The 26,060-nt window shown below is 45.2% G+C and overlaps 1 protein-coding gene across 1 annotated transcript; it reads left to right on the top strand.

The window, feature by feature from the left end:
• Positions 1–26,060, top strand: LOC149290416 (uncharacterized). The gene is made up of 5 exons (XM_089489292.1): positions 1–9; positions 12,927–13,047; positions 16,829–17,424; positions 25,216–25,287; positions 25,917–26,060. The coding sequence occupies exons 1-5, from the start codon at positions 1–3 to the stop codon at positions 26,058–26,060; spliced, it is 942 nt and encodes a 313-aa protein (XP_089345418.1).

Here is a 26,060-nt window from a genome sequence, read left to right as displayed (position 1 = left end):
ATGCGGCAGGTACAAAGGCCAATACAGTTTTTGGCTGCATCAATAGAAGTATAGTGTCTAGAACAAGGGAAGTAATAGTGCCACTCTATTCTGCTTTGGTCAGAGCCCACCTGGAATACTGTGTCCAGTTCTAGACACCACAATTCAAAAAGGACAGAACAATGGAAGCAAGGCACAGGAAAAGAGGTTCAGCCTAAACATTAGGAAGAACTTCCTAACAGTAAGAGCTATTCAACAGTGGAATATACTCCCTCAGAGCATATTAGCGTCTCATTCTGGTTATTACTATTATTCCTTCTTTGAAGGGTTTTAAAGGTCTTTGAAGGACTTTAAACAAAGGCTGGGTTGCCATCTACTGGGTATTCTTTCAATGTGTTTCCTGCATGGCAACGGCTTGAACCAGATGGTCCTTGTGGTCTATTCCAACTCTATGGAGATTATCGCACTGTGTTCTGAGAACGTTCCTATCATCACGTGATGAGAACGTTCCTGGAACAGATATTACTGCATTAGTAAACTAGAACGTGATCAGAACGTGATCAGAACTGCATTTTACCGCACAGCGATTCCTGAAACCGTTCCGAGAACATATTCCACCAAGGCCGCCTCCGTCTCCTGATTGGCTGAAAGAATGACAGGCAGGGAGGCAGTGAAGCAGGCAGGCGAGCGACTGCAGTGAGGGAAGGGGTGTGTGTGAGAGAGAGGGGGGAAAGGAGGAGGGAGAGAAGGGAGGGAAGAAGGAGGGATCGGGAGGAAGGCAGGGAGAAAGAGAAATGGGGAGAGATGAGCCTTGCAAGTTACATCCCAAACCTCCTTTGCAAGGCTGGGAAGAAGGAGGAGCTCCATGCAGGTCTCTTCAAGCCGAAGAAAAGCAAGTTGCCAGGGAGGGGACTGGGCCAAGGGCAGAGCCCCGGCAGCCATAGCAGCTCTTTAAACCGGTTAGAAAAGAAGAGTCCTCTGCTGTCATCCCAATTCCTCATTTTGGCTGCTTGTCAGCCTTTTGCCTCCTGTGTGTGTGCGCATGTAATGTGTGCCTTCATAGAATCATAGAATCATAGAGTTGGAAGAGACCACAAGGGCCATCCAGTCCAACCCCATTCTGCCATGCAGGAAATCACAATCAAAGCATCCCCAACAGATGGCCATCCAGCCTCTGCTTAAAGACCTCCAAGGAAGGAGACTCCCCTACACTCTGAGGAAAGAGTGTGTTCCACTGTCGAACAGCCCTTACTCTCAGGAAGTTCCTCCTAATATTGAAGTGGGATCTCTTTTCCTGGAGCTTGCATCCATTGCTCCGGGTCCTAGTCTCTGGAGCAGCAGAAAACAAGCTTGCTCCCTCATCAATGTGACATCCCTTCAAATATTTAAACAGGGCTATCATATCACCTCTTAATCTTCTCTTCTCCAGGTTAAACATCCCCAGCTCCTTAAGTCGTTCCTTGTAGGGCATGGTTTCCAGACCTTTCACCATTTTAGTCGCCCTCCTTTGGACACGCTCCTTTTTGAATTGTGGTGCCCAGAACTGGACACAATATTCCAGGTGGGGCCTGTGAGCTTCCCTCCCCGCTTTAATTCTTGTCTGGCTCTTTGCTATGGAATTCTGGGAGTTGTTTGCTTGCTTTTGTGTGTTGCTCCAAACAGAGGAGCTTTTGTGGGTTCCTTCCTGGAGGGAAGGAGGAGAAGGTCCTGGGCATCCCTGCCATCCTTGCCTCCTGCAGGCTGCCAGCACAGGAGCCCCGCTGGACATGACACTAGAGGCCCCCGCAGAAGCAGCCAGACCCTCTTCCTCTTGCTCTGGCCCCCCTGTTTCCCTCTCTCTTTCTCTCTCTTTCCCTTCTTTCCTCTTCTCTCACTTGTCCCAACTTTCCTCCCTTCCCTCCCTCCTTCTTTCCCCCCCTCACACACACACACCTTCCCTCACTGCAGTCGCTCGCCTGCCTGCCTCCCTCCCTGCCTGTCATTCTTTCAGCCAATCAGGAGACGGAGGAATGAGAGAACGGATTTGAGAACAGATAAGAATATCGCACACACCTCTGTTGGAACGTTCTCATCACGTTTCAGCTCTCTGGGAACACATTCATATCTGTACCCTCCTGGAACACATTTGGAACACATTTAAACGTTCTGAGAACCCGATTGGAACACATACGTGCGGTATACTCAAATGCGTTCCGTTCTCATCACGTGATGAGAACGGTCTCAGAACGCAGTGCGATAATCTCCTATGATTCTATGATTCTAAAGTGGAATCATAGTGCCATGATAATGTAGTATGAAAGGGACCTCAGTCTTCATAGGAAAGGCAATGAATTCAGCTTCCTTACCCACAGAGGCCACATTCTCGTAATTCTCCATCATCACATCCTTGTACATAAGTCTCTGCTTCTTCGTCAACAGTTTCCATTCGTCCTCAGTGAAATATACAGCCACATCCGCAAAGGTTACCTGCAACAGAAAATAGCCCTCATCCAGAGAATGACTAAGCAAAAGGGGAGGAAAGCACATGGTTCATCCAAATATTATTTGATCACTTTAGAATTCAGTCCAGGAAATAAACTTTAAATTCTGTCAGCAAGAAAAAAGCTACTGCCTTTGAGATCCAGTTTGTCTAGAATCTTTTCAATATAATACATAATATAATTTAGGCCATGCCTGGGATATTAATAATATGTTTTATTATTATTATTATTGATGATGGATTAGGATACTGACTATCCCAACACATACAGTACATTTAACCACCAAAGAATTATGGTGCATTTAGACATTTCTTGCCACATTTCTGGGGCAAACATCATTTTTAATAACAGTTCTGGGGAGCACTCTGGGCTTGAGGGCCACTGGGCCCACCCCATATTTAGATCCAGAGATGTTCTTCCATAGCCCCAAACATTTCATAGATGGGAAAAGCAAGACACATGTGGACAAGCAACCCAGAAGGCAGTAAAGATGGCCAAAGTTGTTTCTGAAGAAGAACACATAAGCTAGGAAGGGCACAGCAGTTTGCTTTTGCTTCAGCCTCCTGGGAAGGGCCATATCCTGTCTCCTTCTTTCCTCTTCTCTCCCCACTTTTGAGTTGATGGGGTGCAGACTCCATTGCACTCAGGAACTGAAGTGAGCTGAGAAGGGGGAAGTGGGAGGAGGAGAGAGCAACCAGGACATTTTTAAAAGCCCCTGAAATAATGAGGTGACAGAGGATTAACCAGGACTGTCTCTGCCAAACTCCGAAAGTATTTTATTTGCTTCCTTTCATAAATTGGCCCAGAAGTGACACAGATGAAGCTATTAGGATAGTGACTCACCAAAGAGCTGTTGTACTTCGGCAGCCTCTTTCTCTTCGAGCACAACTCCTTCCGCTTGGCCTCTGTGTCAGCCATCAGGTAGGCAGGGGGTCCTTGTGGCCCTGCACTTGGTCAATTCCAGAAAGAGAGGCCCAAAGCCGTGTACAAGGAGGCTGAGATGAAGTTCCTGAGAGAAGGGACCAGGATTAGGATTGACTTGGCAAGAAACACTGCAGCACGCAAAGACACAAAGAACATCATCCTGCTGGTGAGATACGCAGGTGACATATGCCTCCTTTGGGCCAATGCAGAGGGGGGCATCCCCTTCCTCCCTCTGCATCAAATAAAGCCCCCTGGACCTAGCATAGATTCACTGCAGCTCCCCTACACAAGAGATACTCCATTCCTTCTTGGAGTGGTGGGGGATCAGGGGATGGGGAATTGGAGAGGGCCATGGTTATGTCCCCGTAGCTAGATGTGAAATGGTTGCATCATTTGTTGAAACCTCCTGACCTCCCTAGTGACTCTCAGAGGAAGATGCCTTCAATTTTGCTTCTCACTACATAAACACAGCTGCATGCTTCTTCAATACCTCACACCCAACACTCTCACTAGGCATGGAATGGCCATATGGGATTGCTTCCACAATTCTATGGTAGGACCTGTGTCAGTGAATGGCCAGTTTTAGCCTGATCCCACTTGTAGCAACACTGGAGAATAGAGGCCCAGTGTTTGTGAAGAATAATAATAAGGCTTGTATTAAAACTGTCCTCCCCATTTCTGATCCCTTTTAAAACCCATGTTCCCCAGAAGGAGCAGAGCTGTGTAATAAGAAAACTCTCTCAGAAAAGAGACACACTTCCTTCCTTTTGGCCCAAAGAGCCTGGCCCCCTTCTGACTCTGGAGCCTCAGGAGAGGAAAAGAGGCCTCTGTTCAATTGAGACCTCAGAGAAGGTTCCGGAACATTATTCCCCACAGTCACAAGCAGCACAAAATGTCCACCAGAACACAAAATGGCTGCCACAACACAAAATGGCCACCAGAACACAAAATGGCTGCCAGAACACAAAATTGCCACTAGAACACAAAATGGCTGCCAGAACACAAAATGGCAGCTGAAACACAAAATGGCTGCTTCCGCCTAAGCACTTGGCAGTTAACATTTGAGGCCTTCAGGGGAGAGAGAGAGACTGAGGGGAAGAGTGGAAGGAGGTCCTGGAGGGCAGGGGCCTTGGGAGATCTAGGGCCTTCCTGAGATATTCAGTGTTCGCTTCCTAACAAAGGGGTTTCTGGCCTCATAAAGGATTTGGGGCAAAGTGGGTCTGAAAGGCAGTAGTAGCCTTGTCTCTTTCCAATGGGACTTAAAGTGTATTTCCTGGACAGGATCTCCCAGCATCCACATGGCCAGAAAGAAAAGGGGGCCCTGCAGTAAGGTCCCTCCAATCCCTCTGAACTGAGGACTACAACTCCCATGTCTTCTTTCTTTCTTTCTTTCTTTCTTTCTTTCTTTCTTTCTTTCTTTCTTTCTCCCTAGCTGCCTTGTGTTAGTGGTGTTACTGCTCTTGTTGTCGTTGTGTGCCTCCAAGTTGTTTCTAACGTATGGCAACCCTAAGGAAAGCCTGTTGCAGGGTTTTCTTGGCAAGATTTGTTCAGAAGTGGTTTTGCAAGTGCCTCCCTCTGAGGCTGAGAGAGTGTGACCTGCCTAAGGTCACTCAGTGAGTTTCCATGGCCAAAAGGGCATTCGAACCCTGGACTCCAGGGTCACAGTCCAATGCTCCAGCCACTAATCCACACTGTCTCTTTTTTCAGGCTTTGTTGTTTTTTGTGGAGTGGCCCGAATTCATTGCCGACTTCTGGGGAGCCTCTCCTGGGGTTTTCTTGGCAAGAGTTGTTCAAAGGAGATTTGCCATTGCCTTCCCTGAGGCTGAGAGAGTGTGGCTTCTTGCCCAAGGGACCCAGCTGGTTTCATGGAGGAGTGGGGCACTAGACTCTGGCCTCCAGAGTTGAAACCCAACACTCAAACCACTGCACCACACTGCCTCCCATTCCCATGTACAACTTGTGAAATAATTGCAGACTTATTTCTGTTCTTCATGTGTGTCTTCAAGTCATTTCTAACTTATGGTGACCCTAAGGCAACCTTATCATGGGGTTTCCTTGGTATGTTTCATCAGAGAGGGGTCTCCAATGCCATTGAGGCTGAGAGAGTGTGACTTGCCAAGGGTCACCTAAGTCCAAAACACACTGCAGCAATAATCCAATCTGAGATTGCTTTAACTGCTTTGGGTCAGTGTTAAGGAATTTTGGGAAATGTAGTTTTGTGAGACATTGATCCTTCTCTGTCAGAGGGCTCTGGTGCTACAATAAGTCCCTCCCTCCCAACACTTTCGCATTTCCCCCCAAAACCAGCACAAAGCTGGCAGATGGAAAGAGGTTTTAAAGCAGCATTTAAATCTACCATATTTGTTATTAAAAGACTAAATGTCCCAAATGCTATTATCAGTTTCGTAGCTATTATTACAGAAAGATGTAGAGTGCAAACTCCTGAAGTACCTTTATTTTTTGGAGTGAGATGGGCTTTTCCAACTGCCTCACTGTAATGATCTCCGGTGGTCCAAGCAGCCAAACTGCGGCCCTGGAATAATAATAATAATAATAATAATAATAATAATAATAATAATAGTTTTATAACCTCTCTTCAGCCAAAAGGCTATCAGAGTGGATTACAAATTGTTAATTAGACATTTAGACATTATGGCTCTTAGCCCAGAAGACCCTTAAAGTCCTGAAATCCCGCCGCCATCATCCAGTGAATTATAAAAGGGTTTCCCTTAACCTACACTTGGACCAGTTAAGGAATCTTATTTCTACTTCTTTACTGATCTTTCCAAGCATCAACTGATCCAAGACACGTGTAAAAGGAGCAATGAGTAGTAGATACTCCAAGGAGATATTTACTATAAATAACAAAATATAACTGAAATATAAGTCATACAAGATATTAAGAATCTTGCAGGTACAATATTTGTAAGAATATAATATTCAATTCATACAAGCTATTAAAATAAAAAATAGACCTAAACGTCCAATTCTGAGACTAACTTCCAAGATCTGCTCTTTAACTCTCTCTCTCGATCTCCAACCGACACAATTCCCCCAACTGTCTCTTGCTCTCTCAGGCCTTATATCTCCTTCTCACGGAAGCTTCCAGAAGAACATTTATCTTGCTCTCTGATTGGTCAAGTGAGCCTTCCGTAGCAGTGATGTCATTCTGCATTTGCATAGACCTCCCTTTACTGCCTGAAGAAGACCTCCATTGACTGGAGCCCAGTCATTACACTTTCCCAAGGCAAGGCTTGCACCTATTTCTCAATGTTGTTCTTGGTCTCTGCCTCCCAGTTGTTTCCAGGTCTTATGGTGACCTTATGGGAGTCTCTGAAGGGGTTTTCTTGGCAGGTTCCTTCAGAGTGGGTTTCCCATGGCCATCCTCTGAGGCTGAGAGAGTGTGACTTGCCCAAGGCTTCAGTTCTTTTGGAAGCCTTTTTGCTTTATCTTCTAGAAGGCAGCTGAAGTGTTGCTTCTTGCTCTGAAGAATGAGGGGAACCTTCTGGCATCCAAAAGGCTAACATTATCTGGAGTTATGTCTGATAATATGAATATATAGGATTGCAATTCCTGTTCATTTATTAAAAGGTTTATAGTGCACCCCATATCCTAGATTCTCATAGCTTTGTCTCTTAATAGCAGTTAACTGTAAAAAGTTTGTTAAACAGATGTAATATTTTATAATATAATCTCAAAATCTGTATAGATGGCTTGATTTAACCGTAAAATTTGTAAATGAGGAGGTATGGCCGTATTTTATCATACCATGAACCTAATCTAGTTTCGGAATAAAGTCTAATGAAGTTACCCCAATCAGTTGCATCTGATTAATTTGTATTCATTAATTAAATTAGTTTGCTGAGGCACCAGAGCTCTCTGGCAGAGAAGGCTCAATGTCTCAGGACACTACAGTTCCCAGAATTCCATAGCACTGAACCAGGACAGTTAAAGTGGAGTTAAACCAGATTATCTCCTCAGTGTGGATGCAATTTAAGAGAAGGCAACTGTTACGAAGGGAAGGAGAGATGTAGATGAAATAGATGAGGAGAATGACAGGAGGATAGATGTAGATGTGGCTGAAATGGATGGGGGCTCTGAATTTGGCTGCCAGGGATGGGGAAATGGAAGGGAGGAAGAAAGGTGCAGCTGTCATTCAGGTGAGGCTAGCATTCATGTGAAAGTGGAACCAGGCTCCTTTCTTCACCCCGGAAGTGCAAAGGTTCAGGATGCGTTCAGACCCCCACTGAGCATGCGCAAGGCTCCCAGTTAAAATCGTTGAATCTGAATGGTATGCACCGGTGTGGTGATACAATTTGCACTCGCTCTGCTTTGCCTGAATCCACATCATGTGACTTGCCTTGGATTCAATTCCCATCCATTCGGAAGGGTAACGGAAGGGCACTTTGTAGTTTACCTCTTGCTTGGACAGGGGATATGATTGTGGTTTTGAACTAATATGTCTTGAATGTGGTGCTCTATTACACAATATCATAGAGTGGTTTGTGAGGTGTATTAAAACTATCTTCCCCATTTCTGATCCCTTTTAAAACCCATGTTCCCCAGAGAGAGCAGAACTGTGTAAGAAAACACTCTCAGAAAAGAGACACAAAAGACACACTTCCTCCCTTTTGGCCCAAGGAGCCTGGCCTCCTTCTCTCTCTGGAGCCTCAGGAGAGAAAGAGAAGCCAATGGTCAGTTCAACTGAGGCCTTAGAGAAGGTTCTGGAACATTATTCCCCACAGTCACAAGCAGCACACAAAATGGCTGCTAGAAGGCAAAATGTGAGTCTGGGGCAGGGGGCGGGGTCTTCCAGCTGCTCTGCCCCCATTGGCCAGCTTCAAGAAGAGGCGGAGCTTCAGCTTCTATATTTAGCTCTCGGTGGGGAAGAGAGAATGAGGAGAGAGCAGCAGCGTTTTAGAGGGAGAAAGGGACAGACATTAAGGGAGGAAGGAAGGAGAGAGAGGGGGGAGTGGAGTGAAGCGACAGCAGAGAGACAAGGCCTGGAACCACTAGGCTTCACTGCTGCCCTGAGGTCTGGCTGGGCCTGGCTTGAGTCTACTGCTGCTGGTGCTTTCCTTTGGCCACTGCCATTAAGGAGGGGAGGAAGGAGGCCCAGCAGCCCTTCTAGGCAAGGCCCAGTCTCTCTGAAGGTGGGAGAGTGGGGCTCCCCAAAAGGGATTTCAATGCTTTTAATGGTGGCTCTCATGCTGTACCAAAGATGATGATGATGATGATGATGATGATGATGATGATGATGATATCAGGCCTGGGGGGGATGGAGCTGCCGCCAGACCTTAATCATCATTAATGCCACTGTCGCTAGGCCTTCTTGCTCTGAAGCACTGTAATGGCCATGGCTCAGTGTCATGGAACTCTGGGACTGTTCTTTTTGTTTGGCATTTTAGGTAATGTTAAGGTTTGGAAATCCTGTTTGGGATCCCTTCCGACTTTGGGGCCCTTTCATCCTCCATTTTGGGGTCCCTGGAGGCCTCAAACTGCCAAATGCCAAGCACTGAGGCAGAGGCAGCCATTTTGTGTTCTGGCGACCATTTTGTGCTGCTTGTGACTGTGGGGAATAATGTTCCAGAACCTTCTCTGAGGCCTCAGTTGAACCGAGGCTCCTCTTTCTCTCCTGAGGCTCCAGAGTCAAAAGGAGGCCAGGCTCCTTGGGCCAAAAGGAAGGAAGTGTGTCTCTTTGTGTCTCTTTTCTGAGAGGGTTTTCTTATTACACAGCTCTGCTATTTCTGGGGAACATGGGTTTTAAAAGGGATCAGAAATGGGAGGATAGTTTTAATACAAGCCTTATTCTTCTTCTTCACAAACATCGGTCTTTGGCTTCTAAGAGGAGGCTTGTTCCCCAAAAAAGGCCAAAAGGAGCTCCTTTGGGAGTTTTTAAATGTCTCCCCAGTTTCCTTATTAATAGATTTTCAGGCAAGAAGGAAGACCAGACCATCTCATATTATCAAGAATGAAACAAACAAGCAAACATATAAACAAACAAACAAGGATAAGGGACTGTTTGGGGACTTTTTGTGTTCTCACAGCCATCGGGTGCGATCAGGAAAACCTTTCTTTAGGATCAGAAATCCTGTTTGGGGCCCTTCCGACTTTGAGGCCCTTTCATCCTCCATTTTGGGTTCCCAGAAGGCCTCAAACTGGCAATTGCCAAGCGCTGAGGCAGAGGCGGCCATTTTGTGTTCTGGTGGCCATTTTGTGCTGCTTGGGATTGTGGGGAACAATGTTCTGGGCACTCAGGGCCAGTGGGGAGGCTGGGCTTTGGGGACTGGAAGAGAGAGTTGGGACAGAGACCCTCCCTTTGGGCCCTAGCTGGGGGGGTCCCACCGGTCCTTTCCTCCCCCTTTGGGAAAGGGGACCCCCTCAGCCCCCTGGACTAACTCCTGCCACTCATTCCTAGAATGGCTTGGACTCAGAGGAGTTTCCTAGGCATTGTCACCTTCTGCCCTCCATGGCCATTGGCACTGACCTTTTCCCATTGCCTTCCCTCCCTCAGCCCTTGGACCTCCTCCTCCTTCGCACTCAGAGCAACCCTTCTCTACGGCTGAGGAGACGGCCTCTGACCCAGGGAAGCTCCGGCCATAAAAGACTGCAGGAGAGCCCTTTCTGGGGCTCCAGGAATCAGTGTTTTTGTACTGAAGGTAGACCTTTATTCCTGGAGCTGAAAGAGGACCTTTGTTTAAATGTTTCAGTCCAGGATTGTATGGAAAGGTTGCAGCTGAGAGAGTGAGCCCATGCTTTGCAGGCATAAAGCCCCAAATTCGCTCTCTAACAGCATTGTCTTCCCAGAAGGTGGAAGGGAGATTTCCAGACCTCAGACACACAGTGCGCAAGTGAGTCCTTTTTATGGGAACTGTGTGTGTATGTGTTGTTTACTAGAACTTTGTGAAATATTAGTTTCACTGGGTTTATAAGATGAATTTATATACATCTTCACTTACCCCAAATGAGCATAATCCAGGGTGCAATATTCAAGTCATAAAGCTATACATTTATATATATTTGTTATATCAAGTGCAACATATTCAGCAGTGTGCATCTTTTTTAAAAATATTCAAGGAAAAATGAAGAAATTGTGATTTTAACAATAGATCCATTCAGAAACAATGCACACAAATGTACATGCCTCAATTTCTATGTGGCTTTAGCAAGAAGAGGGAGGAGGTAGATACCTCATGCTCCTGCTATGACTGACATGGACAAACACAGCAGTTAAGCTTAGAGAAATAGTCTCATCTGCAAAAATGAAATAATTATTTTGGCCAGTGTCTAAATGGGAAGGAGGCCATGATGATGGGAGGGCATGGATTACATCTGTAAAGTAATTCATGTCTCATCCAGCCCTAGAGCTAGAGCTTCTCCACCTGGGACATAAAGCAGGCCCTCCCCTCCTCCTCTGTGTGAAAGAGAAGTCAAATTCTCATCAGTCATGATGACATAGCATGAAAAATTTGCATTCCTGCATTTAAAAATCTGAGGAGTCCTGAATCCTGTTGGTTAACCCTAGAGAGCAGACCCACTGAAACCATAAGTGACTGGTGAGTCGACATATAGATAAATCCAAATGATTCAGTGATTCTACTCTGATCAGGACTAGGCACAAGATAGAGGCTAGGATTTAGGTCTGCATGTGGCTGGAACAGGATATTCCCAAGACAAGATGGACAGGCAACAGTGTGGAAAATGGGCACTCTCCACATGGGCAAAGACACTATCAGAATTGTGACTTCTCTGCGTGCAGAAGGCTGCCATGGGAATTGGGTGCTCCCTTTCCATCAGCTCAATGGAAGGGCTGGATCCCATGGAAGGGGAATAACCTGAGAAGAGAGAGCTCCTTTCCTGCCCTTCCTGACAAGGGGCCTCCCTGGGGAAGGGCCATTTGTAGACCCATTCCACCCAGAGCAACACTGGAGCATAGAGAGTTCTGGTTTGGCCACTGGGAGAATGAGGAACCACCAGGCCAGACAGCCTGACCCAGCAAAACCGTCTATGCTCCAGTGTTGCTCCAAATGGAATCAGACTACAACTGGCCATTCAGTGACCCAGGTCCTACCATACAGTTGTGGAAGGCATCCCGCATGGCCATTCCATGCCTGGTGAGAGTGTTGGTGTGAGGTATTAGAGAAGCATCCAGCTGTGTTTCTGTAGTCAGAAGCAAACTGAAGAAATCTTCCTCTGAGGGCATTGTGGACCTCTGCAGGTTTCAGCAGATAATGCATTCATTTCACATCCAGCTATGAGGACATAGTCAGGACCCTTTCCAATTCCCCATCCCCTGATCCCCAGCTACTCTCACAAGGCATGGAGTAACTGTTGTGTAGGGGAGCTGCAGTGAGTCTGTGCTAGGTCCAGGGGGTTTTGTTTGGTGCAGAGGGAGGAAGCGGATGCTCACCTCTACATCGGCCCAAAGGAGGCATATGTTACCTGCATATGTCATCAGCAGGATGCTGTTCTCTGTGTCTTTGACTGCTGCAGGGTTTCTTGCTAAACCAAGCCTTACCCTGGTCTCTTTTCTCAGGAACTTCATCGCGATTCCCTTGTACACAGCGTTGGGACATTGTTTGCTGGAAGAGACCAAAGTGCAGGGCCACCAGGATCCCCCTGCCCACCTGATGGCCAACACAAAGGCCAAGCAGACGGAGCTGGGCTCCAACAGAAAGAGGCTGCTGAGGGTTAACAGCTCTTTGGTAAGTTGCCATCCTGACTGTTATTTTCATCTGTGTCTGGGCTGGATCACGAAAGCAAGCGAAGAAGATACTGTCCCAGTTTGGCAGAGAGAGTCTTGGTTAATCCTCTGTCTCCTCATTTTTTCAGGGGCTTAGGAAATGTCCTATTTCACTCTCCTCCTCCCATTTCCTCCTTTCTCCTCAGGTCAGTTCAGTTGCTGCAAAGTGCATTCCAGGTTCAAAAGAGTCTACAGCCCATCAATGCAAAAGAGGGGAGAGGGGAGGAGAGAAGGGGGCAGGGTCTTGCCCTTGCCAGGAGTCTGAGCCAAAAGCAAAATGCTGTACCCTTTCTCGCTTGTGTGATCTTTATCATTAACAACTTTGGCCATCTTGACCCACTTCTGGTGTTGCTTGTCCACATGTGTGTTGCTTTCCCCATCTGTGAAATGCTGGATGATATGGAAGAATATCTCTGGGCTTAAATTGAGGGTGGGCCCAGTGGCCCTGAAGCTCAGAGTACTCCCCAGAACTGTTTATTAAAAATGAAATTTGCCTCTGAAATTAGGTGAAATATGGCTAAATGAAAACGAATATACATGTTGGAATAGCCAGTATGTTAATCAATCAATAATATTCCAGAAATGGCCGAAATTATATTGTTTATCATATTGTATATTATATTGAAAGGATTCGAGACAAACTGGATCTCAAAGGCTGTAGCTTTTTGCTTTCTTGCAGAATTTAAAGTTTATTTCCTGGACTGAATTCTGAAGTGTTGAAATAATATTTGCAATGCACCATGTGCTTTCCTCCCCTTTTGTTTAGTCACTCTCTGGATCAGGGCTATTTTCTATTGCAGGTGACCTTTGCGGATGTGGCTGTATATTTCACTGAGGAGGAATGGAAACTGTTAACGAAGAAACAGAGACTGATGTACAGTTATGTGATGATGGAGAATTATGGAAATGTAGCCTCTGTGGGTAAGGAACCTGAATCCATTTCACTTCCTTTGAAGACTGAGGGCCCTTTCATAATTCACTGTCAGAGTGCTATGATTCCACTTTAGAATTATAAAATCAAAGAGTTGAAATAGACCACAAGGATCATCCGGTTCAATCTTCTGCCATGCAGGAATAGACATTCAAAACACCCCCAAGAGATGGCCATCCAGCCTCTGTTTAAAGACCTCCAAAGAAAGAGACTCCACCAAACTCTGAGGGAGTATATTCCACTTTTGAAGAGCTCTTACTATCAGGAAGTTCCTCCTAAGGTTTAAGTGGAATCTCTTGTCCCTGTGGCTTGCATCCATTGTTCCATGTCCATTAATTTGAAATTAATAATAATAATAATAATAATAATAATAATAACCATAATGCGATGCCACCATGCTCTAGATGGAGTATATTCCACTGTTGAATAGCTCTTATTGACAGGAAGTTCCTCCTAATATTTTGGTGGAACCTTTTTTCCTGTGGCTTGTGTGATCGAGTTTGGATTTATATAAATTTTGGGTACCAAGCGATCAAAAATCATGACCCCTGACTGACCCCATCACAGCCGCCATTATCCCAAAAGCGAGCTGACCACGTAGCCAGACAAGCCTAGCAGGCCATGGCTAAAGCAGAAAGGTAGATTTAAACCTTTAAAACCAGTTCTGGGAGTTGCCATTGTCGCAGGCAACCTGAATGAGGACAAAGGAAGTTTGCCTCACCTATTGATGGTATTAAGTACCCAGCCATCTACATAGTAGTCTTCTCCCAAAGAAGTGGCAGACCCTTTTGTGTATCCATTGTTTAACTTTAGTCTTAGTCAATAGATAGCCATGAAGACCTTTGTTCTGCAGGTAGCTATAGCCTGAGGATACGTTTCGCAGTATAAATAAGACCCAGATTCCAGCCCTCCTTTGGGCTTTCTGAGCTACAGTTCCAAACCTCAACTCTGTCGAGCAATCGCTCCGGAGCTCTCTTGGGCACTGTGCCCTGCTGAAATCACTTGGGCAAGCCAAAGCCCACTGTCTCTTTCGGGCCTCTTGTTAGCTTAGCCCGCTGGAACTTAGCTCCTAGCCATCGCGGTTGCCGCTTGCTTTCTGTTCCCCGCTGCCGTGTTCACTTACCAACATCCCTCACATCTGTCGCTTGGAGAAGACTCCTAAGGTAAATATTTCAACGGTGCCTCTATCCTTTCTCCTTTACCCCCAACTCTTCCCCTCCCTTGCTTTAGCATTGAATGTGCGTGTGCGTGTGTGATCCCTTTTTGGTTGTGTGGTTTTAATAAATGTTTATATTTTAATTGCAACTCATTGACATTGCAGTCTCTGTTTCTTGGGGTTGGACTATATGACCTCTGGTATACACATAGGGACCCAATCCGCTGCGTGCGTTGTTAGGACACGCCTCTTGTAAATTTGAGCTAATTAAATTCCCCTGATTCGATCCTTCCTAACACTGGCGTCCATTGTTCTGTGTCCTTTGTTCTAGAGCAGCAGAAAGCAAGCTTGCTCCATACTCAGTATCTCTTCAAATACTTGAACAGGGCTGTCATATCCACTCTTAACCTTCTCTTCTCCAAGCTAAACATACCCAGCTCCTTAAGTCATTCCTCAGAGAGCATGGTTTCCAGACCATTCACCATTTTGGTTTCCTTCCTCTGGACATGCTCCAGTTTCTCAACATCTATTTGAATTGTGGTGCCCAGAACTGGACACAGGATCATTGCAAGTGAGCCCTGACCAAAACAGAATAGAGTGGCACTATTACTTCCCTTGATCTTGACACTATACTCCTATTGATACAGCCTAGGATCACATTGGCCTTTTTAGCTGCTGCATCACACTGTTGACACATGTTCAAGTTGTGCTCTACTACCATTCCTAGTTCCCTTTCACACGTAATTTAATTGTCATAACAACTTCCTGTGGAATCTTGGAATTTCTAGTTTTAGTGAGGCATTATTGTTCTCCACTTTGTAAGGATTCTCAATATCCAATCCTAAACTGCCAATTCTGGAATTTTGTGGTAAGGAGCCATGGAGATTAATGCTTTTTGCCCCTAAATGGTCCTCAGCCCTTTCCTGAGCAAGTTTCCTGGTTTTTGTGGCCCCTCTTCCAGCCTTTTGAGGCTCTGGAGAGGCTTCATGGGAAAAAGGCCTCCCTTGGCCCTGCAATGGATCAGAGAGGGCCCAACAGTGGCAAAATGGCCTCCACTTCCCCAAAGGGATGCTGTGGGATATTGAGGGGCAAAACATTATACCATATTTTTAGGCAACACAATTTGGGGTTTCCCCTGAGATCCCCTGGGGTCCAATGTGACCACCCCACTTCCCAACAGTAGTCCATCTCTGTCTTAGAGATGCCTTAAGGTTGTTTTAAGGCTCATCCCTCACACTTGACCCTCACTAATATCAGAAACCAGGTCCCAGACTCCTTGTTCTGCCTTTCCTAATGCATTAGTTGTATAGTGATTGTCTTGCCTTTCTCAAGGAATGAGCCTCAAAGTGTCCCTTTTGTGCATCACACTCTGTGGGTGTGTGTCTGTGATAGAGAGATGGAGGCAATGTGAAAAACAGAAAGTCAGGGAAGAGATGCTGAAGGTCAAATGGTAAAGCAGTGCAGATGGGCAAGAGGCAGGGTTGGAGAGCGGAGGGAGAAAAGGAAGGGGATCAGGCCTCTGGGATCCAGGAGGGGAAGGCAGGAGCAAAGCCAGGATCGCCTAGCTTAAAAAACACACAAAGCATCACAAGAAGTAATTTGTATTGTAGCAATAAGAGTAAACATCAATCCATAAAATGAAATCCTAAACCTGGCAGGTAAAAATTGTCCCAAATAACTTTGAGACATATAGACTTAAAATAGTAGCTTTTGCACGGTTGCTTAGAAAGTTGTATCCTAATCGAGTATCTCCCAAGCTGAGTTATATAACATTTCAAGCAGAATACAAGCTGCACATGGCGTGTTTATAGTGTTTATAGTGGCAGTCCACTCATTAACTTCAAACTTCTAAAATGATTCATATAAAACAGAACAGTCAAATGGATATAGTGCAGAAAACACCGTATACAATCCTATTAATTCCAAAATGGAAGTTGTATAAAAATGTAATAGCCTGACTCTGGGTCATAATTATTTCAAGATATTTCATGGGTGTTTCTACATCTGTTCCAAAAAAAAAATCTGCTACAAATAATCGCAGATGCACAATATCTGGCAACTTTAACAGTTACCTGCTCCTAATAATACAATTATTTGCAAGCTCTCTTCTCCGACTTCCATCAACTTCACCATCCCTTGTACACACAACTCTAATCCACACCAATCCACATGTGAGCTGTATACTGTATTGGTTGTGAGTCATCTCCTGGTGCCACACAGCATGAAGGGACCTCTGCAGTTAGCTTCCATCATGCCTTGGTCTCTGACTCAGGACTTTATGGCAGTCTCACAGGATATAATGCCACTTGCCAATCAAACTATTTCTCCACATGTTTAATAGAATATTTTTTGCAACATTCCTTTTTCTCACTATCTGCTTCCAGTGATTCCCTTAAGTCCCCCTCCAATCTCTTCTCTGTTAACTCCTATAAATAAGGATACAATTGTTCCATGGATTTAGGGGCATAAGTAGTACAGTCATCCTTGGGTTACTAACAGAAACTCTCTTAATTTAATCTCTAATAAGGAGGGGTTAATGAGGGCTAAATCATGGGTAACACCCTCCTCCCTTAACGCTGATTTTCAGTCTTATCTGTCACTGTGCTTCTTTACAGAAAAATATTTGAGTCATGAGAGAATCCACACAGGAAAGAAGTCACATAAATGCCAGCATTGTGGGAGACATTTTGCTTACAAGTCAATCCTTGTCATGCATCGAAGGGTCCATACAGGAGAGAAGCCATACAAATGCCAGCATTGTGGGAAATGTTTTTCTATGAAGTCACACCTAGTGATACATCAAAGAGTCCACACTGGAGAGAAGCCATACAAATGCCAGCATTGTGGGAAATGTTTTTCTCTGAAGTCAGACCTAGTGACACATCAGAGAGTCCATACAGGAGAGAAGCCATACAAATGCCAGCATTGTGGGAAATGTCTTTCTCAGAAGTCAGACCTAGTGACACATCAGAGAGTCCACACTGGAGAGAAGCCATACAAATGCCAGCATTGTGAGAAATGTTTTACTTCGAAGTCAAACCTAGTGAGACATCAGAGAGTCCACACAGGAGAGAAGCCATACAAATGCCAGCATTGTGGGAAGTGTTTTTCCCAGATGTCACACTTAGTGATTCATCAGAGAATCCACACAGGAGAGAAGCCATACAAATGCCAGCATTGTGGGAAATGTTTTTCTCAGAAATCAGACCTAGTGAGACATCAGGGAGTCCACACAGGAGAGAAGCCATACAAATGCCAGTACTGTGGGAAATGTTTTTCTCAGAGGTCAAGCCTAGTGACACATCAGAGAGTCCACACAGGAGCGAAGCCACACAAATCTCAGCAGTAAACTAACATTATTTTTGTCAATAAGGAATATAAAATATTTTCAATCCAACGGTGCTAAGAAAAGGCCCTTGTGATTTTGTTTGTAAGGTTTCTCTGTCCATATGTCTGTTTGTTTTAAAGTTGTATTTTGTTAAGTTTAGGTTTTATTTGCTAATAGTATAGATAGTTGCTATGGGTTGTCTATTTGGCTGGGGATTGTGGGTCATGGTATAGGTTAGCTAGATGAGGGGCTGGGATTTGTTGCAGCTGTCTAGAATATTTATGGGAATGATAGCTTTTGCATTGTGTGGGATGTTGGCTGAAGAAAGTCGGAGGCTGGTATTAACAGAAAGGGCTAGTTTCTAGGGATGGCAGAGAGGGGCTTGTTACCTGTGGGGCATAGACTGTAGGAATTGGAGGGGGGAGCTAGGCTTGGAAGAGGGAGCAGTTTTAGGTGTTTGGGGTTTTAATGTATTTGCTTGGAATGGGCAGTTCTGGCTTAACCACTGAATTTTTGACTCTGTGTTCTTAATAAAGTTCTTTACTATTTCAACAAACTGGACAGAAGTTGTGAATTTGTGCTAAACTGACCCTTTATTCCCTCCTCAGTTTTCTGTTCCATTCCCAGCCATAAGAACAGCAGAGGCAAACGCACACAAACACAAACATAGAAGATACACAGAGAGAGCTTTATTTCCAAAGCAGAGCCTTCCTTTCCTGCCTTTTCCTCCTGAGTCCAGCTCTGCACCTTGGGCTCGCCTGGAGTCTCCTCAAAGGAAGAAAGAAGGGAAGAAAGGGGAGACTGCTGAATCCCCAGCGCATACCTTCCTTTCCCGCAAAGGCCACCAGTGGAATAAGCAGCAGCAGCAGACAGGCCTTTGCAAATCCTGCGCATGTTGAGGAGGGGCCTCGAGGGGGATGTTGAGGTCGCCCAGGACCAAAAGCCTAGGTGACTCCAGCAGCATCTCAGAGACCAGTTGTGTCAGCTCCGCTAGGGAGTCTGTTAAGGAACGGGGTGGACATTAAACCAACAGAATCCCTAGACTTCGCCTAGTCTTTAAGCTGAGGCAAATACATTTGATGTGGTCGATCATATGGATAGGTATCCTGCTCAAGGCAAGATTGTCTTTATGGACCAAAATGATGTCCCCTTACCTGCTCACTGACGGAGAACCCGGCTGGTAAGGCCTGATCCCAGGTGGCTGAGCTATCATCACGCAGCCAGGTCTCCATGAAACAAGCCAGGTCAGCCTCTTCGTCCAGTAGGAGATCCTAGACTATCTGCGTTGTATTTTTGACTGACCTGGCATTACACATGGTTGGTTTGGTATGCTCTCCAGCCCTTTTGGGATAGAAGGGTGAATGGAAGGGGAGAGAGATATCTGTCAGGGTCCTAATTGCAGCCCATCTTGCAACACAAAAGGCAGTACTTTGAAAAAGGAATAGCTTTTATTGAAGAAGTAGTAATGGAAGTGACTTTTTTGTCAGGAATTAAAGAAGGTATAAACATATCCCTTTTATAACCATATGCATCCACCTCACTCCATTTACCAATGAAGCTAATTAATCAGGTAGCCCTTTCCCGCACAGCGTTCTCCCGCCCTTTTAGGTGCAGTGTCCTCCCATCCGGGATTCTGGCAGCTTTCCTAAAAGCAATGAAGCTCTCATGTGCCTTTTCTCAACCACTGCACCTGTGGCCTTGGACCACAGAACTCAGCCACACAACGGTTTTAATTTACATTATGGCTTAGCAATATATATAGCTATCTATAATATAAAACCCTATCAATCTCCACATAATATGATACCACATGAAAATATAATATGCCTAAACCCATAGCAACATAATATAATATAAAAATATCCATAACTCTCTATGTTTCCCCTCCTTTTCCAGAGACCAGTCTTTTAAACTCAAGCCTCTGTTAGAAGAGTGATTCCCACACATTCCAATCCTAGCAAAGAACCACATTCTTTAGCCATGATCTCCCTACCTCTTTCTAGTATCTTCTATTAAAGCACATATTAAAACATATTATTTTAACCCACCATAAATCCCATCTATCTTAACTCTAACCTAAACCTAAACCTATAACCCTTATGACATGAATCCCTAAATGAATAGATGCATAAATAAAGGTATTCATGACATAATGTGACCTCAGGCTGGTGCTCCTTACCTGAATGAGACTGGCCCATTGCGACCTCAGGCTGATGCTCCTTGCCTGCAGCAATGAGATGGGATCATTGTGAATTTAGGCTAATACTGCTTATCTGAAGGTTGGAGATGTGACCATTGCAACCTGAGGCTGATGCTGCTTGCCTGAAACACTGAGACTGGCCCATTGTGATCTCAGCCTGAGTTTCCTTGGCTGAAGCATTGAGAGAGTACTATTGTGACTTCAGGGTGGTGCTCTTTACCTGAAAGATTTAGACTGACCCATTGCAACCTCAGGCTGATGCTCCTTGCCTGAACGATTGAGATGGGAGAATTGTCACTTCAAACTGGTGGTGTGTCCCTGAAGGATTGAGACTGGCCCATTGTGTGTCAGAGTTCTGTCATAAAGGCTAAAAATATTAGGGTTTGGTTATTAAAGTAGGAGTTATAGTTGTAGTTCATAGTAGGTAGTGTAGAGTGATGGGTTATAGAAAGCATGTAGTGGGAAATTAGAAGGACAGATCGAGTGGCTTTTAGATGAAGGAGGGCGTTTGGAGAGATCGATGGGGTTGCAGCTGGAGATGGTTCTCAAGGAGGAGTGAAGCTGGCTTGGGAAGACCGCTCTTCAAGGTGAGGCTGTCTGGGAGAAGGGAAGGGAAGTATACACAACCTTGGTATCTATGCAACCTCCGCTTGTGTTGCTTTAGCTTGGGAATTGGGGGCTGGCTTAGGGAGGGATTGAGCAAGTACCTTTGGACTTCAGACTTTGCAAAAAGGTGTTAATGGATGTTTCTGCCTCGATTCATCAATAAAGCTTCTTTTGTTTCAAATGAGTTTTATTTTTTGAGCACAGGACTGACTCCAGATCTCACTGTTTGCAAAGTCTCACAGTTTTACCTCCAATGGAGACCCAGGAACAAGAAGAGTCCTTGGGGAACCCGGTGGTTCTGGAGAGTCCGGTGGTGGAGGAGCAGGTGCCTTCTTCAGAGGAACTAGGGCCAAGCCCAAGACTGGGAAACCTTATGAAGCTCACACCATCCAGGCCACCACTGGAGGATTTGGGTTTCCGGCCCCAGACTGGGGAAAGGAAGGCTGTCGGGGGGCAGAGGGACAGCCTGGGACCTGGCAGTGGGGGAGTCGCTTAATAGCCGCCCCAGGACAGAAGAACCCCAGGTAGACGTTTATCGAATGGAGGAAGACATAAAGGAATTAAAGGACCTTATTAAGTGGATGGTGTCGAAATTAAAGATATGGAGGAGGAAGATGTCAGAGGCGAACCGAGGGCAGCTGATGCTCATTGCCTGAAGCACTGAGGATGTCCCATTGTGATTTCCAAATCCTTCACCATTTTAGTTGCCCTCCTTTGGGTGTCCTCCAGTTTCTCAACATCCTTTTGAATTGTGGGGCCCAGAACTGGACACAGTATTCCATGTGGGGCCTGACCAGAGCAGAATAGAGTGGCACTATTACTTCCCTTGATCTAGGCACTATACTTCTATTGATGCAGCCTAAAATCGCGTTGGCCTTCTTAGCTGCCACATCGCACTGTTGACTCATGTTCAACTTGTGGTCTACTTGGACTCCTAGATCCCTTTCACACATAGTTTCATTCATCAAGGTGTCCCCCATAATCCTATATCTGTACATTTCATTTTTCTGCCCTTAATGCAGTACCTTACATTTCTCCATGTTAATTTTCATTTTGTTAGCTTTGACCCAGCTTTCTAGTCTATTCAGGTCCTTTTGAATTTTGATCCTGTCCTTTGGGGTATTAGCTACTCCTCCTAATTTGGTGTCATCTGCAAATTTGATAAGTATGCCCCCAATTCTGTCATCCAAATAATTGATAAAGATGTTGAATAGCACTGGGCCCAGGAAAGGAGCCCACTGGACACAGCACTGGTCACTTCTATCCAGGATGAAAAGGAGTCATTGTTGAGCACCCTTTCGGTTCGGCTGGTCAACCAATTACAATTCCATGTAACAGTTACCTTGTCTAGCTTGTTTCATGTTTTTGTTTTATATACCGTTTAATTTGGTTAATTGCTATTAGTGAATTGCCCAGAGTGGCCACCAGATTGGCTCCCCATTCCTGAGGGGGCGTGGCCTCCTTCCCTTTTCCTGGACCTTCCTCTGCTCCCATTGGCTGCCTATTCCCCCCCCCCCTTGGTTGCCCTGAAAGTGAAAGGACCACCGGAAGGAAGTGGGGGGAATTGCAGCACTGCATCATGGGAAATTTGCAACCGGGGGTTTTGCAGTGGTGAAACAGAGCAGAAGCAAAGCTGCATTCCACACCAGACCAATTCGGAGTGGAATCAGAGTGAGCTTGGAAGCAATTTCTGAGCATTCACTTGTTACCTATTTCACCAAAATGAGGGGTCACTTTGGAACCACTGCGGAAGCCCCATGGAAGGAGCCCCCATAGAAAGGAATCCTGTGTGATGACACTCACATTTTCGCGTGGATTCGCATTGTTTGACCTGCAGTGGCTTCGGATCTGAGCTGCAAAGAGCTGCAAAAACCTCCGTGTGATAAACACAGTCTTTCAGATTTCAGAAAACTCTCTGGTTTGGGGAATAAGAAGCTAATTATCATAATTGTTGTTGAAATTCAATGCCCCAATAATATGGAAGTCACAGTCTGTCAAAGTTTACATGAACTGTGTGAAATGTGGTTTTTGTTTTGCTGTTATCTGTCCTGAATTTCCCATCTCCACTAAATGACCCCAAGATCAAGCAAGAAGAGAGAAGGAGAAAACTGTGTCTCCTTCTACTTTTTCAACCTCCTGCAGTAATGTATGAACCTCTTTCATGGCCATTCTTAGAGACAGTTTGGCTCCTTAAAAAACACAAGGCTTGTAATCTTTCACAGAAGACATATTATTTGGGAGGCAGTTCAAGAAAAATCCTACCAGGAAGGTGCCCTCAATTTCTTTTCTAGGCATAGAGGCTGGTGGGCTTTTTCATCCACAGTCATACGGTGGAGGTGGCCTATGAGAAACCTCCTTTGAACACAGACTAATGAAGAACTGCCTTCAACTTGACCACTAGCGAACCTGTTAAAGGTTTACATGATGAAGAGTCTGCCTGATATATCCTATGATGCTTCTTCTGAGTTTCACTTAATTTGCTCAGGTAAAATTGTATTTATTTGTTAGACTGTTCTTAAAACAAAAATCTTCTCCAGACAAAGGACTTGGAAAGAAGAAAGGTCCCTCCACAAAATTGTCTGGCCTTAAGATGAATGACAAAGGCATCATGCGAAATGAAGAAGAGACGGCGATCGTGAACCAGACAATTCTTTCTGACCCGGAGGAAGGAGCCAAGTGAGTCTGGGACACTTTTATGCAAGAGGTTCTTGGCCTTAGGAGAAAAGCCGCAATATGGAAAAGGGGCACCAGCTCATCTTTCTACTCTTCGTTCAAATGGACAGGTTTTCTCTGACCTGCGGAGTCAAAGAGCCCATTTGGATGTTGAATGCGGATTGGAGGATGACTCACATTTGCCGCTGGGATCTTACTGGCATGGCTTCAGAAACATGGATCTCATAGAATCAGACGACCTGGAACTAACTGACAAGGTACAGAAGAAGCCTATGCGCTTTCCATGGTGTTTTAGAGTTGGGCAGCGTGTTCACATCTGGCTGTCTTGCAAAGAGAGTTAGTTATTCCTCCCCAGTGAGAATTTATCCTTAAAGTAACGGAGGTCAGGGCATTAAATCCACCCCAAACTTTTTACTCAACTCTCTTCCCCCCAATAAATTCAATGTCTTGGACAGTCAAGATTAAAACCAACATGGATTCACTGTCCCACTAAGATGGAAGCCACTAAGGAGGTTGGATATAATGGGACACAGACCTTTGTCTTTAGTGAGAGCCATTCAATGAATTTTATGAGGCAAGTCAGGTTTATTTACATACCACCTTTCTACTGTAACAGTGAAGAGTGACTAAATTATCAATGGGGAATTTAATTAGCTCAGGGTCACAAGAGGAGGCCTGTTGCTACACCTCAGGGATCGCCCCTTCGATCTGGATACCAGGAACTAGAAATCCCCAAATGAGGCAGAGTCTCTAAGTACAATCAATGTCTCTTTTATTGGAAACAGGAGTTCAAACACGCACAGGCGCATACGCACATGCATTCATACAAGGCTCAGGAAATAACCTGGTAGATGTGGGATAGATAATAGGCTTTTCTTATGGTAATACTCACCTGATGTAGAGGTTCTATCTTGGGAAGTCCAATTTGTGTGAGGGTTTGTAAGTCTGCTTAATATTTAAGACTTAGCAGACCAGGTCAGAGCGACTCTGATTTTAGTCTGACATAGATGTTGGCTGCAAAATGACCAGAGACAAGCGGTGACTGACCTGGGTGAGGGAGGCAGCTGAGAGTGGCTGGCAGCAGCACATCCCTAAATTTAGGAGACCTTTTAAGGGTTTAACAGGGTCTCTAGACAAAGGGCAATCAGTCTGAAACTGTTTGAAGTGTATTTCACATCTTGGGTCCATGTTTTGATCTCACCAAATGTTTCTGCTAGAGTAGGGACCCAAAATGGCTATGCGAATGCCATTCTTTTGATTCAAATGGCTCCCCCTCAATCGCAAGAGAGAAATACTTCCTTAAGGCATCTGCCTGATAGCAGCTAAGCAGCTCCTGGCATGATCTCACCCATCTTCAGAGCTGGGAAAGGAAATTAATTTACATATCAAAACCCATGGCTTCCCCTTGTTTCAGTGGGAACCTGTTATTTAGGTCCCATGCTAGGACCATACAGCTACTCATGCCAAGATGCACTTTTGATATCAAGGTGCAGGTCAGAGCCTATCATTTAGATATATTAAAAGGTGCAGATCAATGCCTATCACTACTGGGGGGGAAGTATATAAAGTGAATTCCTTACCAAAATAAACACACAACTAATAATAATAATAGTTTACTTATGCCCCGCTCTTCAACCAAGGCTATCAGAGTGGCTTACAAATTGTTAATTAGACATTTCCCAGATACAAGAGAATATTTCACTATACAACATTTTTGTTGGAGATTTGGGATATCTGCATTGCATATGTAAACAAAAATAGACACATCTTCCTTTAAACCTCCTGCGTCTATTTGTAGAAAGGTACACAGGTCCAAATGATTTGTCTTGCTGGGTTTTCCTGTCTGACATGATTTGGAAATCGTTGTCGGAACTCATTTGTTTGTTTATTGCATCATTACCTTTACGTGTCTGTTATTTCTCAGTGTTATGTTTATTAATACAGAATGAGAAGGAGAAAAACTGCAACCAAAGAGCATGCATTGTTGTTTTCCAATTACAAAAGAGCAACCAGTAATATCATGATGACCATGTGAACCAGATGTGCCACCTACAACCTGCCCCCAGAAAACAATGTTCACATCAGGTTCAGACTGTCGCCTTCCAGCTCTTGCTTCTCCTGCTCCGGCAGGGAATTTTAATTAAAAAATAGGTGAGATTTTATTTCCTTTTTCTTATTCATTTTCCCATCCATAGGTCATGTTAGTTGAGAGATACAAAAGGCCACAGGAGAAGCAGCTCCAAGCCCGAGTTCACTACCTGCTGAATGTAGTCTAGAAATGGAGGAGGAAAAGGATTGTGTGAAAGATAAAAGTGAGGCCAGTTGTGCCAAAAACCCAGTGGAGAAGCCAAGAGGAGCTGGACCAGGTCTTTTGCCTTCGAGAGAAGTTTTAGCATCAGCTTTTGTAGACTTGATCTCCTTCGGCAGATGCAAGGAGTGAGAGGGTGCTCCGGAAGGATCTAAGGTCTTTCCTGGGCACCTGTTGACTCCATGCATCTGAGGACGGAGATCAAGTCTACAAAAGTTTATGCTTCAACTTCTGTTGCTCAGTTAGTCTCACAGGTGCCACAAGATGGCAATGCAATTTAAGACAAGAGTGATTTAAGTGGGCTTAATCTTAAAATATGGCAAATTAAAAGAAGAGCCAACAGCCTTTTAAAACAATTTGAAGCGAAAGACATGCAGAAATTTGAATCAAATCCAATGGTCCCTGGAAGTAGACCTCAGGACTGGCAAAGCCTCGCGGAGAGCAGCAGAGGCGCGGGCCCATTGCTCCTCCCCACCAGGGGCCCCTACTCTCCCCCAGCTGAGAGACAGCTGGAGGCCAGGGGAAGGGCAGGAGGAGCAGGAGCAAAAGCATCTGCCCATCACCCCCCTAATTTCCCCCGGCTTCCAGCTGTCTCTTCCTGCCCTGGAAGCCCCGCCTCCGATGGTGGAAGCCCCGCCCATGGATGGCAGAAGTCCCACCCACAGAGGGCAGAAGCCCCGCCCCCAGCACGCGGACCTAGAAATGTTCAGCATCACCGCAAAAGAGGCCTAG

Source organism: Sceloporus occidentalis, unplaced genomic scaffold, assembly GCF_023333645.1.
Source record: "Sceloporus occidentalis isolate IW3139 unplaced genomic scaffold, rSceOcc1.0.p SCAF_39, whole genome shotgun sequence".
Classification (NCBI taxonomy): domain Eukaryota; kingdom Metazoa; phylum Chordata; class Lepidosauria; order Squamata; family Phrynosomatidae; genus Sceloporus; species Sceloporus occidentalis.
The sequence above is the reverse complement of the archived record's forward strand: the minus strand, read 5'-3'. Positions and strand labels throughout refer to the sequence as shown.